This window comes from Balaenoptera borealis, assembly GCF_965194805.1.
Source record: "Balaenoptera borealis genome assembly, chromosome: 17".
Lineage (NCBI taxonomy): Eukaryota > Metazoa > Chordata > Mammalia > Artiodactyla > Balaenopteridae > Balaenoptera > Balaenoptera borealis.
The window spans coordinates 80,365,972-80,380,399 of record NC_138876.1 but is presented as its reverse complement, the minus strand read 5'-3'; the positions used below and the strand labels follow the sequence as shown (position 1 = coordinate 80,380,399).

Genomic DNA, 14,428 nt, shown 5'->3' with positions numbered 1-14,428 from the left:
AAAGTATTTTAAATGTATACCGTTGAGATCAACTTTCCTCTTCTGACAGAGAAAAAATAAGAACCTGCATAGTACAGATAGGACCAATTATTTTATTCACATTTACTAAGCATCATTTTAAAGTGGCATATGAAAAACCTACATGTCCTTTCTAACATTATTTACTCAAATTAAAACACCCAAAGTGGGAATGCAGTATCTTAGAAGACACAGCTTTCTTTTTTCAATCAAAATTCATAGCAGCTTCAAAATCAATATTGGGAGAATTTTTTGAAACAGATAAAGATTACAGTTTAGGCTCAGCCAACACGAGAGACAGGTCTGATAATATGATCCTACATTAATGAGCTTTTAAGTAATTCTCACTCCTAAACTTAAAGATAAAAGCTTAAGCTTGATTTTATCACGACACAAACTATAAGTTCCGGTTTACAAAATATAAGCTCAGAGTTATGACCACAAAGAAGCTTAAACCACACCCCAAATTCTACTCCAGGAGCCCAATGACCTTAGTCAGTTTGGAAGTAACCTCTACATCTGAGGATGTGCTGCATGAACAAACACGGGCAATGCGGACTGGCTGGGCCCAGGTGGAAACAGCCTCCGTCCGGGCCAGGCTGGAACCTGGAATCAAGCGGGCTCAGCCCCAGCGGCCCCTCCTGCGGCGGCTGAAGGTGCCTCAGGGCGGTCACCTAGGTCCCTGAACAACTCGGACCCCCAGCCGGCCAGGGCCGCGGCCCAATCCTGGGGAAAGCACACCTTTCACCCGCCCACCCTCTCTCCCCTGCCCTTCCCTGCGGGGAAGGCTCCGCAGTTTCGAAAACCCCGCTGAGGCCCGGAAGGCAAGAAATCGGGGAACCGGGGCCGGAGGAGGGCAGGCGGCGCCTGGGCGGCAGAACCCAGCGCGCTCCAGGGAAGCGGAGAAACCGCAAGCTCGCCTCGCCGGGGTCGGGGTAGGAGTCGGGGACCGGGGCCGGGGCCGCAGACGGCACGACCCGAGCGCGGCCTCACCCAGCGAACCCGCGGGACCCTCCAACGCACCCCAAGGCGGCGAGAAGATGCGGCGGTCCGGAGTCGGGACCGCCGCCGTGCTGGGGCGCCGAGTCGGGTCTCCTGCCGAGTCCGGAGGCCTGAGCGGCGGCGGGGACGCGGCGCCAGAACGCGAGCGCGACTCGGCACCGAGCGGACGTGAAGGGCCTTACAGGCAGGAGGAAGCCGCAGCGGCCGCGGGGGAATGACAGGAGCGCCGGTCACGTGGGCAGAGGCACGTGACCGCCCGGAAGGCGGAAGCCGGGAGGGCCCAAAACAGCCAGAGGAGCGCCCTGCGCGCGAGAGGCTTTCGCTGAGCGCGGGGCTGGGGGCGGGCCGGACACGCGGGGACCCCGCACCCCGACACCCGGCTCCCCCGGGGACGGAGTCCCAGGGGGAGGGCCGGGCCAAAAGTCATCTAGCTTAGCCGTCTTTCTGAAAAGTTTAATTTAGTGCTTTGAAATCGGTTGACTTTCACTTGGGTTTCACAAGTCAGTGAAGCAGGCGTTCTTATTCCGAGTCTCAGCATGAAACTGATGCTGAGACGTGGGTCACAAAAGTTATCTTGCCCTAGGGCTGCAGATTTAGCGAACGGTGGATGTTCCATGCCACAGCTGCAATTATACTAAAAAAACAAAACAACAACAAAACTATTCCTGTTTAATTAAAATTCAAATTTAATAGCACCTTGTATTTTTCTGAAAACCCCGTTTTGAGCCGAAGTTTTCCCCAGTCCAGGCCTCAGCTTCCCTCTTTGTCTTAAGATAATAATGAGTAACGCTACACTGCAACTAGTTAGCGGGTATAATATAATAGCATATTGTTTTTGATAACTGCTGAAAGGGATTTATAGGTATAACCAATACATTTCTCCTACAAATGTTAAATTTAGGTCAAGTTTTGAAAACAAAACTAATATTATACACTGATTACAAAGAAACACAGTAGGAATAGTATATAATATTGTATTATTTTTCTATTGCTGCTGTAACAAATTGCCACAGATTTGCTGGCTTAAAGCAACACAAATGTATTATCTTACAGTTCTCTAGGGCAGAAGTCTGAGGTGGGTGTCGCTGGGCTGCGGATGTTTGGCTGGGCTGAGTCCTCCGCGCCGCCCCCCAGGCTCTAGAGGAGAATCCATTTCCTTGCCTTCTTCAGCTGCTTCTAGGAGATGCGTGGATTACACGTCCATCAGCTTCCACGCACTCTGAGATGTTTATGCTCTCAGATGCAAGTCTCTCCATCCTGCCTGTTACACTGACCCTGTAGGAAATGTCCTTATACTTGGGAATAATGCAAAATAAATACATATTTGTCAGTAAGTACTTTACTCACCTTGAACAAACTTTAAAATTCTTTTCTCATAGAAACTCTCCTTCCTGCAATCTCCAGGACACTTGCTTTACACAGAATTCCAGGGAATGCCAGTCAGTGCTGCAGTTCCACTAGATGTAAACACACACACACACACACACACCCTCAAATATGAAAAAATGTTTACTAGGATCTCAGGAGCACTGTGTGTGCAACGTTTCATTAGGAGACTTACTTAGATAAAAATCATTAACAAATTAAACTTAAGAAGATGAAAGAATGTTCATAGAAATAATTTTTAAGTAGAAGTTTCTGAGAGGGAGAATGTTTACAAGTGTGGGGAAAGTGCTAAGAGAGATTAACAAATGTTCAAAGGAAATGTTTCCTCCAATGTTTGACACCAGAATAGAAGATGCAGAAATGAGAGTAGGGAAGTGAGGAAAAGGCTGGTGGACCTAAATGGCATCCTTAAAGAGAAACACAAACAATTTGGTTTGCAGGGTGGTGCAGAGCCATGGTTTCTGGCCCCAGGGTACGGAGATGTGGAGGCTAGTCCCAACTGTACTATCACATGTAGCCCTTGGACATATCACCTGATATCCCATGCATGTTTCCCCATTCACAAAATGAAGAAGATGATGGGAAGGAGGACAAGACACTCTTGATGGTCCCTTCCAGCTCCGGAAATCGCACAGGTCAATTTGAGTCTATTGATACCACCTATTCCATTTTCGTTCTGAGAATCCAGAACCAAACACCAGGTCCTTAGACCCTCAGATATTCAGTATATTCCCAGGGCTGGGCAACCATCACTGCAATCAGTGTAATAACATTTTCATCTCCCCTAAGAGAATCCTCTTACTCATTACCAATCATTCTCCATCTCTCCCCAGACCCTCCTACCCTAGGCAACCACTAATCTATCAATACGTTCTGTATCTATAGATTTGCCTGTTCTGGACATTTTTTATACATGGAGTTATACAATATGTGGTCTTTTGTGACTGGCTTTTCCCACTTAACATAATGTTCAAGGTTCATTCATGTGGCAGTATGTATCAGTACTTCATTCCTTTTTATGGCTGAATAACATTCCGTTGTGTGGATATACCTCACTTTGTCTATCTGCTCACCAGTTGATGGGCATGTGGGTTGATTCCAATTACTGGACATTTGCGTGTCTTTGGTGAACATATGTTTCACTTCTCTTGCTTCGGTGGATATCTACAAGGGAATTGCTGCCGCCAAACTGTCTTCCAAAGTGGTTGCGTCATTCTACACTCCCACCAGCAGTGTATGAGGGTCCCAGTTGCTCCGCATCCTCACTAACACTTGTGATGGTCTGTCTTTTTTATTAAAGCCAACCTGTTGGGTGTGACGTGGTATCCCATTAGTGATTTTGACTTGCATTTCCCCAATGGCTAAAGATGTTGAGCATCTTTTCATACGCTTTTTGGCCATTTGCATGTCTTCTTTTGAGAAATGTCTATTTAGACGATTCACCCATTTCTAGTTTTTTTTTTAAGAGCTCTTTTTATATTCTGGATACAAGTCCCTTATGTATGTATGATTTGCCATATTTTCCCCTATTTTGTGGGTGTCTTTTCACTTTCTTCATGATGTCCTTTGAAGAGCAAAAGTTTTTATTTTGATGAAGTCAAATTTACCTATTTTTTTCTTTTGTCACTTGTGCTTTTGGTATTGAACCTAAGAAGGCTTTGCCTAATCCAAGGTCACAAATATTTTCTCCTATGTTTTCGTTTAAGGGTGTTATAGTCTTAACTCTTACATTTTGGTCTATGATTCATTTTGACTTCAGTTTTTTTTTAAAATAATTTATTTATTTATTTTTGGTTGTGTTGGGTCTTCGTTGCTGCTCACAGGCTTTCTCTAGTTGCGGCAAGCGGGGGCTACTCTTCATTGCGGTGTGCGGGCTTCTCATTGTGGTGGCTTCTCTTGTTGCAGAGCATGGGCTCTAGGTGCGCAGGCTTCAGTAGTTGTGGCACATGGGCTCAGTAGCTGTGGCTTGCAGGCTGTAGAGCACAGGCTCGGTAGTTGTGTTGCACGGGCTTAGTTGCTCCGCAGCGTGTGGGATCTTCCCGGACCAGGGCTCGAACCCATGTGCCCTGCATTGGCAGGCAGATTCTTAACCACTGCACCACCAGGGAAGTCCAAGTTCAGTTTTTAATGTGGTGTGAGGTCCAACTTAATTTTTATGCCTGAGGCCGTCCCGTTGTTCCAGCACCATTTGCAGAAAAGACAGTTCTTTCCCAATTGAATTGTCTTGGCACCCTTTGTCAAAAATCAACTGACCATAAATGTGTGGGTTCATTTCTGGACTCTCAATTCTATTATGTTGATCTATGTGTCTATCCTTATGCCAGCACCCCAGTCTTAGTTACTGTAGCTTTGTAGTAATTTTTCAAATTGAGAAGTATGAATTCTCTAACTCTGTTCTTATTTTTTGAGACTGTTTTGGATATTCTGGGTCCCTTACAATCTCATACAAATTTTAGAATCAACTTGGTCAGTTTCTGCAAGAAAGGGAGCTGGGATGTTGCTGGGGATTGTGTTAGTTTTGTGTGTCAGTTTTGGGGGCCTGGGATCATTTTATAAAGGAAACTTCTCCAGTTCGTTGTCCCCAGTAATACATACCTGGGATCCTTGCCTCTGTGCACCCCCAGAGCCAGCAAAGGCTACTTGGGCATTAGATACCGTTTGAGAAAAAGGTATTACGGTCTATCTATTTGCACTCTGTTTAATAATCTTATATTTATAAAGCACTTTACAAATAGGAAGTATGATGTAGAAGCCAAGTCTTGGCTTAATCATTAGAGGACTAGTTACCGCCTAAGAAAATCACTTCAATTAATTCTATATGACCTAAGTAAAAAGTGTAATAATCCTTGGGCTTAAGTTTGGGTATGAGTTTAGCACACATATCCAGCCGCAAAGCTGACTGCTACTAAAGTGACCTTTTAGGAGACCTAGATAGATCAGGTGGCTCCTCTGCCTCTTGAGTGTATAGCCCCAAATTGTGAAGTATCACACACTACGAACACAGAATTTTGCCACGCAATCTATTTCCTTTATCATGATATACTAAGCAATATATCCCTTGAATCATGTCTTCCAGTTTTGATTTAGCATTAAATTTGAATTAGGAATACATTGCTGCCTGTAGAGGGCAGTCAGAACATACCTGGATGCTCAAAGTCAGAGGCTAACGGTCTGTGGATAAACTGCTGACCCACAACACAGATAATCCTTTTGCTTCAGTTGATGTAACTTTGCAGGGAGGCCCCCAGCAGACTGAGCGACAGACCAGCACCAGACAAAGGAAGAGAAATAGAGTGGACCCTGGGCTGGTGGTGTTAAAATCAAGCTACAGGACTCGTTTGGAGGCTTTATTGTAAAAACATGCCTAGGCTTTCCCCAGACAACCAAGAAGACGTCCAGAAACATTTCTCCAGACCATCTATGCGGATACGATTTCTGCTCCCGCCTAGGGCTGAGGAATATAATGCGAACATTCATCAAACCGTGGAGAATGAAGGAGGCACCATGGCCAGGCACAATGTCAAGGTAAGACCGTCTCCACAGTCCGTGACCTCTGTTGACAAGGAAAGAGTTTATCCAGAAAGAATACAAAACCATAAGCAAGCTTTAGTGCCAGGGCTCACTTTATCTTATTGATGATTTATCAAAAATGCTTCCAAACCAAACCCAAGAGAAAAACTAGAACCTTGATAATAATTACCTGATCCTTCCAGGCTTCTCCAATCTAAACAACTTCCCTTTACCAAGGCAAACAATTACATGTTGTTTGTTTGTATGTTTCAGGAGGTAATGTTTTAAAAAGCAAAAAACCTAGACATAGATTTTTGTGGTTATTGATACTAACCCTTAGATATTTTTCTCTGATACAAAAATTATATCCCATATAGTAATGAAAAGCTTTCTACAAAAATTGTTCGAGAAAACAAACTGATAAACTAATACAGGCACATAAGAACATTAAGGAGCTAAGGGGTTTTTTTCCTAAAGTCATAGTTTCCTAGGTGAATTTCCTAAGCGTGAATTTCTGCCACTAGATAACATGATTTCCCTAAAGAGTAACCATTTTCCTGCTCAGTATTGTGTGTATCTTTGCAGAAAGTACAGTTTAAGGCTGTAAATCCTCTTAACTATAAATAGAACCACCTCTTCAAAGGTTATTCATGTGGAGGGAGATGGGCATGTGTTAATACCTCTGACAAATAATGATCAGAACTCAGAATTAAATGCTGCAAATCCTACGACAGCAAACCTGTCCAAATCCTGTAGCACTAGAAAATCTATCTGTCCCTATGCTCATATCCTCACAATAATCATTATTTATTTGTAGACTCTAATTATCTGGATCTGCCCTTTCCCCAGTGTTATTTTAACCAATTGGCACAAGGAGAAGAAAAATTGTGGGGTTTTTTAGTCATTAGGAACCTTTTTCTGTAGGAATGTACTGACCTTTACTTTTGAGCTTTCAGACAAATAATACATGAATTTCCACACCTCCTCCTATCACCGAAACACTAGATCTTTAGGAAACTAGAATGAAATGGGATAGAACGGCCAGAAGTCCTTAATTAATGGGCATCTAAATGTAGGCAACACACACAAAAGAGATTTCTAAAAGGTAGAATTTGGAGACAACTATGAGGACACAGGCAGCAATAACAGTATATGTCGTGTGTGCATATATATAACATACATGTATGTATATATATAATATGTGCATACACACATATAATTTCAAAGTTCTAACTGCCTTGGAGAGTATGCTTTAAGCAGAGTCATAGGCAAAGGATTGGAAAGTATCTATGAACGTGCAGTACACATTCCGACAGCATCCTGGAATCGACAGCCCTGGGGCGCTGGGCCCTCCGAGCTGCCATCCTGACCTCATTAACCCAGGTAATCAGGTCCCAGCCTGTGCAGCAGCAGGTGCAAGCAGTCAGGAGCGATCCAGTTGGGGTGCTACTGGCCTCTCCACTCAGTGTTGCCTTTTTCTATTGCGTCTGAATATAGATGCACATTTAGGCGGCCATGTCCCTCATCTAGCAAGGATCAGGATGGTAGAACTCAATGCATTTAATTCTACAAATATCACTGAGTCCTTACTATCTGCAAAACCTTGAGCTAAGTTTTGAGAAAGAGAAAGATATTGTCTTTCCTCTCTACAGACTCACAGTATTATCAAAATAGCATCCTATCAGCATTAGTCCTGTCAATACTAGAGGCTAGCTGTGTGATTACACCCTTTCAATCAGTAAGGCAGTAAGACACTGAGATGGAATATGATTGATATGGAGTAAAATAACTGAAAAAGGTCTAATGAAAGAGTGGGAAAGGTGACATTTAAGGTAGACATGAAATAATGTCTAGAAATGGAGAGAAGTAAGCAAAACATGGGCTGAAATGTGTCTAGATGCCCAGAGGCCACGGTCTTAAATGCACAACTATATGTAAAACTGTAAAACTTATAGGAAAAAATGATAAGAAATCTTTATAACCTAAGGCAGGCAGAGTTCTTATATAGCAAAAGCATAGTTCATGGAAGAAAAATTGATAAACTGGATCCCATCAAAAATAAAAATTTTGCTCCGCCAAAGACCCTATTTAAGAGGACGTAGAGACAAGTTACAGACTTTGAGAAAATATTTGCAGACCCCCCATATCTGACAAAGACCTTGTAACTAGAAATATAAAGACCTCTCAAAACTCAAGAATAAAAAACCCAAACATTCCAAGTAGGATATGGGCAAAAGACGTGAACAGGCATTTCATCAAACAGCATACACAGATGGCAAATAAACACATGAAAAGATAGTCAACATCATTACCACTAGGGAAATGCAAGCTAAAAACACAATGAACTATCACTACTCACCTATCAGAATGGCTAAAATGAAACACAGTGACAAAACCAATTCCTGGCAAGGATGAAGAGATGCTAGATCACTCAAAGCTTGCTGGTAGGACGGCAAAATGGTACAGGCAGTCTGGAGAACAATCTGGCAGTTTCTTACAAAACTAAACATGCAACTATCGTATGGTCCAGCAATGTCACTATTGGGCATTTATCCCAGAGAAATGAAAACCTGTGTTCACACAGACTCCATATGCTAATGTTCACAGCAGCTTTATTCATAATAGCCAAAAACTAGAAACAACCCAAAAGTCCTTCAAGGGATAAAGGATTAAATAAACTATGGTACATCCGTGCCCTGGAACACGATGAACCAACTAAGAGGAATCAACTACTGATACGCAAAAGGAATGAACTACGGACATTGCCCCTGGGATCAATCTCAAGGGAATGAGGCTGAGTGAAAAAAGCCAATCCCAAAAGGTCACATTCTGTATGATGCCATTTATATAACATTGTTAAAATAAAATTATAGCAATGGAGCATAGATTCGTGATTACCAAAGACTAGGATGGCGAGAGGGTGGTGGATGCAGCTACAAAGGGGTGGTTTGAGGGAGCTTTGCAGGGATGAAACACTTCTTTATCTTGATTTCCGTGGTTACACAAACCTACACGTGTGATAGAACCGCATAGAACTACACTCACACACACACTTGTGAAATCTGAGCAAGCTCTTAGAACTGTACCAATGTCAGTCTCCCGGTTTTGATGTTGTACGACTTATGAAGTTCCCATTGGGCGAAACTGGATGAAGAGTGCGTGGGACCATTGTGTGCATCCTTTTTTGGAACTTCCGGTGAATCTATAATTATTTCAAAATTAAAAATAAAAAAAAAAAGTAAAAGCCCTCCAAAGGCAGGTTAGACTGAAAATAACAATACATTTATGTGTTGCATAAATGTGTTGCCTACATTTATTGTGGTTCTTCCTGTTGTTCTTTTTATTTGGATTCTTAACCAATTTCATTAGGTCAGTAGCACTGATGTCGTTAGACCTGTTTTAGAGATGAGAAAACAGGTTTGGAAAAACTTTTGGTTACACGTGTGAAGTCAGCTGAGTGGTGATTTGAACCTAGGTTTTTCTGACACTGATTTCATTACTAATTCGATAGATTCTGGCAGTGCTTTAGAAGCAGGCTATAACCTCGTGGGCTTGAAGCCAGTAGCCTCAATAGTGATTTCTCTGTGCATTCTGCCCAAAGCAGCCCAACACGGCCACTCATTTACTACAAGATAAATTAATATTCCCCAAACATGCACACACACGCACACACACTCACGAACTTGGCTTCGTCAGAATTATTTTTTCTCCACAAGGATTTTTGCTTCCTTCCATTCAGGGCACAAAGTACAAGAGGGAGGGGGGGTGCCCCCTGGACCAGTCACTCTTTCTAATAATAAACGGGAGAGAGAGAGAGCGGACACTTTCCAGCCACACTGGCAATAAGTCAAGTCATCTACCCATCCATCTATCAATACAGAAACATACGTATATGTGTGTGCATTCTTTCGCAGTAATAAAAGTGGTCAGAGCTTAGACAAGAAAGCGTTCTACACAAAATTATTGTTCATATCATTTCAATGTCGATGCGCCTCTAAGAGTACAGACTCCTAAGTGCTCTCCTGTTCCAGATGTGTGACCCCTTGAGCATCTGATCAAAGCACTTGTTTTGAGACATTACACACTAAAAGGAGAGAAATCAATTCCAAGGCCCCAAAGGGTACCTATGAAGACAACGGAGATTTGTGTGGCAAAAAGGATAGAAGAAAGAAGAGAGGAAAAAATATCTTAGTGAGAAAGGAATTATGCTTCTAGTATCCAGCACCTTCACATGAACGTATTCAGACGACAAAATTGTTCTGTCCTGCCTCCAGTTGTGAAAGGGTAAGTTCGCTGAGAAGGACAAAGATGGTTCTTATCTTTCCGAAGACCCTCTGAAAAGAACTCTGTACTAATTTGCTTAACACCTGAGAGGCTCACAAACCTGCTTAGGGAAAGGCTCGTCTGCAAGTCTGTCGTGGTTACATCTTCCGTCCTGGGCGCGCACAGGCTAGCCGGGAATCCCTGGGTTCCTACTGCAGGTGTTTCCAGGTGAGCAAAGGCAGGAGAGCTCACCAAGCTCCAGACTCAGGGGCTTCTGGGAAAATGTGATTCTTCCCGCCAGTGGGAATAGCGTGTAAAACGCAGTGTCAGCGTCTTCATTCTCCACAAGATTTTTCGACTCTGAAAATAACTGTACAAAAAAGATCCACATCAGTCCTGTTCTTCAAAGTTTTAGATGAAAACTTTTAAATACAAGTTTTGATCATGTTTACCAACTTTTTTTAACATTTAAATAATTGTCTTTCAGGGTTTTACATTAAAGATTGGGTTTTCGCCGCTGGATTATATTTTTAGAGGCAAACATCTCCACCAGCGCCACCAAATAATTTGGTTTAGCAAAGGTAGACTAGTTTTATGGGCTTCTTTGCTCGTCTGAAGTTTTTCTGAATGAGAATGGGTTAGAGGATATATAGCATTAGGTAGTTTTCTAACTTAGCTTGAGTTTGAAACTTAGCTTTTATACTTTCTTTCTTTTTTAAATAAATATATTTATTTATTTTTGGCTGTGTTGGGTCTTCGTTGCTGCGTGTGGGCTTTCTCCAGTTGCAGCAAGCAGGGGTTACTCTTCGTTGCGGTGCGCGGGCTTCTCATTGCGGTGGCTTCTCCTGTTGTGGAGCACAGGTTCAGTAGTTGTGGCTCATGGGCTCAGTAGTTGTGGCTCGCAGGCTCTGGAGCACAGGCTTCAGTAGTTGTGGCGCACGGGCTTAGTTGCTCCGCGGCATGTGGGATCTTCCTGGACCAGGGCTCGAACCCGTGTCCCCTGCATTGGCAGGCGGATTCTTAACCACTGCACCACCAGGGAAGCCCTTAGCTTTTGTTCTTGAGACTGTACACGTAGAGTTTCTGGACACACAAACGAATGGCAGTATTTCTAAAAGTGAAGGCTCTGAAGTGCTTCGTGTATGTTACCAGTCACACCAGGCTCAGGGCACATGGTAAGAAGCCTCTCATTCTTTGGTGTCTCCGGATTCTCACACACGGCTTGATTTCCAGGGTGTGTGACAAGAGCCACACAGGGCTTCTCTGAAGCCCAACCAGCATCGCTGCCTGGAGATTCAGCCTACGGCGCCAGGTGCTTTCTGCTGCCACTGGTAGCTTTGTTGTCGGTTGACATTGAACCACCACGGCATACTCACGTAGGACACAGAAGACACGTCTTAATAACTCGTGCCCGTGTTATATTCATTATAATATTCAAGCAGATGTTGCATTTCTGAAATGAGTGAGACATCACCAAAAACTGTAGAAAAGGAAGTTTTGCATGGAGATAAGACATTCTGTTATCAATTTTGAAAAGGAGGGAGATTTTTAATAGCAGATTGGACACCACAAAAATTAAAATTATCAAAGTAGGAAATATCAAAATAAAGAAATGTTTGAAAAAGTCTATCAGAACAGAGAAGAAAGATAAATTAAAATTACGAGGGAGGAGAGGAAATAAGGGATATGGAGGACAGATCTTGGAAATTCACCTTAGGGATAGATAAAAGGAACAGATTAAAAGCGGATCTGAGCAGTGAAACAGCAATAATCAATTTTTTAAAAAAACACAATTTTATACTCCTGATATAAAGATTTCATATAATAATTTGAGAATACATATTGTATTCCGTCAGACAATGAAAACTACATCTAGAAATATCTTCATAGAATGTTCAAATTTCAAAAATTAAGACACTATTTCTATAAATATCCAAAAGGGGGAAAATGAGATTACCTACAAGGAAACAAAAAAGAAACTTTGCCTCATAATTCTCTGAAGCACTCAATAACTGAAAACAATAGACTTATAACTAGAGAGCTTTCAAAAAAAAAAGAGAAAAAACTGTGTCTCAACACTTATTCATAGCCAGGTGTCATTCATGCCTTAACACAAGAGAAAGATATTTTAAGATATGCCAGGATGTGGATGACACATGACACAACTGCACTTCCTGTTAATCACATGAAAATTCTTGTCAGAGCAACAAAAGATAGGGCAAAATGAGAACCCAAGAATGAGAGAGTCACGGTTCAGAGGGATTGGTGGTAACTACTGAAACAGTTAATCAGATGGAACTAATAGAGGTAAAAAGTGACTGTAAAGTGTGACTGTTCTTTAGAAGTCTGGTTATATCATTATAAGAAAGGGGAAAAGAATGAGGGAAGAGGCTTACCTCTCCAGATTAACTGGCAGAGCAAGGGAGGGAGGAGACATCGGGCCTCACTCCTCGTGTCTGGTGGAAGAAAGTTGGAAGAATTCTGCCTGGACAGCATCTCTAAAGCGGAGGGAGGGGCGCCTTTGAGGGGGTGGAGCCAGGTGCCAGCAAAGGGAAAGGCAGTGATGTCCCCTTGACTGTCTAAAGAATGTCCAGCTCAAATGGGACTGCAGTTATGCTTTTGAAAAAGTCCCAAGAGGCACGCGGAAGTGTCTGCAGAACAAATGACTGTGACTTTCAACTTGCTTTAAGATAATCCAGGAGGAGAGGAAGGTAGGGCAGGTAGGAGGCGAAGCAAAACTGGCAATATGGTGATAACTGTTGAAACAGTGAGGGATATGAGGGTTTGTTAATATATTTGCTCAGTTTATTATTTTTTTAATTTTGAAAACTAACATAATAAAAACATTTTTGTTAAAAATCACGAAGACTAGAGCTTAGAATTTACCCTTTAAAATTAAATAACAAATTAAATAAATACATAATTACAGCTTTCCATATTCTATTTATATACCACAGTGGGACCAGCTAGTATATGCTTTAGATTTTCACTGGATAGCAAGATTGAACTTAACCTTTCAGAAAAAATTTTAAATGGCAAAAGATCCTGTCTGGAAGTCTAAAAAGTATACTGTAAAAAATCCTTGTTGGCCTCGGCGTGCTGTTTAGACTTTTAGTCATAAATTTTATCGCTCTCAGATTTTAAATTTATGGTTAGGAAGAAATATATCTAAGTCTCATTTCCACTGTGCAAAAGATCTCATAACATCATGTTGTTGGCTTTCCTGCCAAAATCAAGCCAGCCTTCACCAAACCATAAAACCACTGCAAACATGCTAGAAAATTTAAAGTTTTGCCTTCTTGCAGGGTAAAGATGTAGATGCAATTTACTGGGAATCTTAGATAGTAATCTTGTGTTATAGGTTCCGTACGAACCGTTTATTTCCATTCCGTGCATAAAGCAATTCAGATTAGGCTTGTATCATTTGAGAGCTTATTTTAGAAACCTCTGCAAAATGGTTTTACAGTTACTGCATTTTAAATGACTGAAAAAAAGTAGTTTTAAAATGAAGCAACTATGTTGAAAGATAATAGTTTAAACTATGCAGTGACAACTGGCATATATTCAAATAGTCAAGAGTAAAACCCAAATGGCAGACTACGTAAGCAATTTAATTTGACGTCGATGTAACCAAATACGTTTTTCCATAAGAATCTATTTCGCTGATGTGATTTTGAATTCTCAACACGAAAAATTATAAGGATTCATTTTCCAGTGAGAGACCATTCTAAGGACTGTTATTCAAAAACAGACTGAGAATGAATTAAATATCACAAGCGTAGTCTCGACACAGTTTTGTAGCTGCCCGTTCAAGCTGCACCTGACTAGAAGAGAAGAGTAAACAGCAGGGGGGTAGGAGCCAAGCAGCTCCGGAACCTGACCCCGGGGGTCTGTGGAAGCTGGTGGAAAAGGCTCAGACCAAGTCGCTGCCTCTCCACGTCCTCACTGCCAGTGCCCAGGAGAGAGAGTCCAACCCAGGGGGGTCTGGTGCCTACGCCTGGGTCAACAGCCCTGGCCATCCCGTCGGCCGTGAGACAGCCTTAAATAGCTGTCCAGCACGAGTTTTGAGGGGCTGCAACTTTGAAGCAGCGTGTGGACCCCCAAGGCAACCACATACTCAAAGGAGAGAGCCCCGATTTCGATGTTTGAGTTCTGGCATCTTGACATCTATCGCTCAAGAGCTTTATGATCACATCTCAGAGATAAATCCATCCTTCTCCTCTGTTTATCCCTATTTAGCAGATATCCG

General features: G+C 42.3%; 2 protein-coding genes across 9 annotated transcripts in view; one reads left to right on the top strand and one right to left on the bottom strand.

Moving 5' to 3' along the window:
- The window catches only part of ATP6V1H (ATPase H+ transporting V1 subunit H), a 63,047-nt gene extending 60,865 nt beyond the window's left edge, over positions 1–2,182 (bottom strand). For 2 of the 8 annotated variants that reach the window (XR_014236721.1, XM_082364757.1), the window contains exon 1: positions 1,042–1,389. The gene's annotated coding sequence lies outside the window, so the exon portion shown is untranslated. Of the gene's footprint in view, positions 1–1,041; positions 1,459–2,071 lie in introns of those variants that run through there. The other 6 variants (XM_082364754.1, XM_082364758.1, XM_082364753.1 and 3 more) reach the window with 6 other exon arrangements.
- Positions 2,183–2,310: 128 nt separating this feature from the next.
- Positions 2,311–14,428, top strand: part of RGS20 (regulator of G protein signaling 20) — an 82,099-nt gene continuing 69,981 nt past the window's right edge. The window contains exon 1 of the mRNA XM_082364762.1: positions 2,311–5,931. Coding sequence (XP_082220888.1) covers positions 5,767–5,931 — 165 coding nt within the window. The 5' untranslated portion in view covers positions 2,311–5,766. The remainder of the gene's footprint in view (positions 5,932–14,428) is intronic.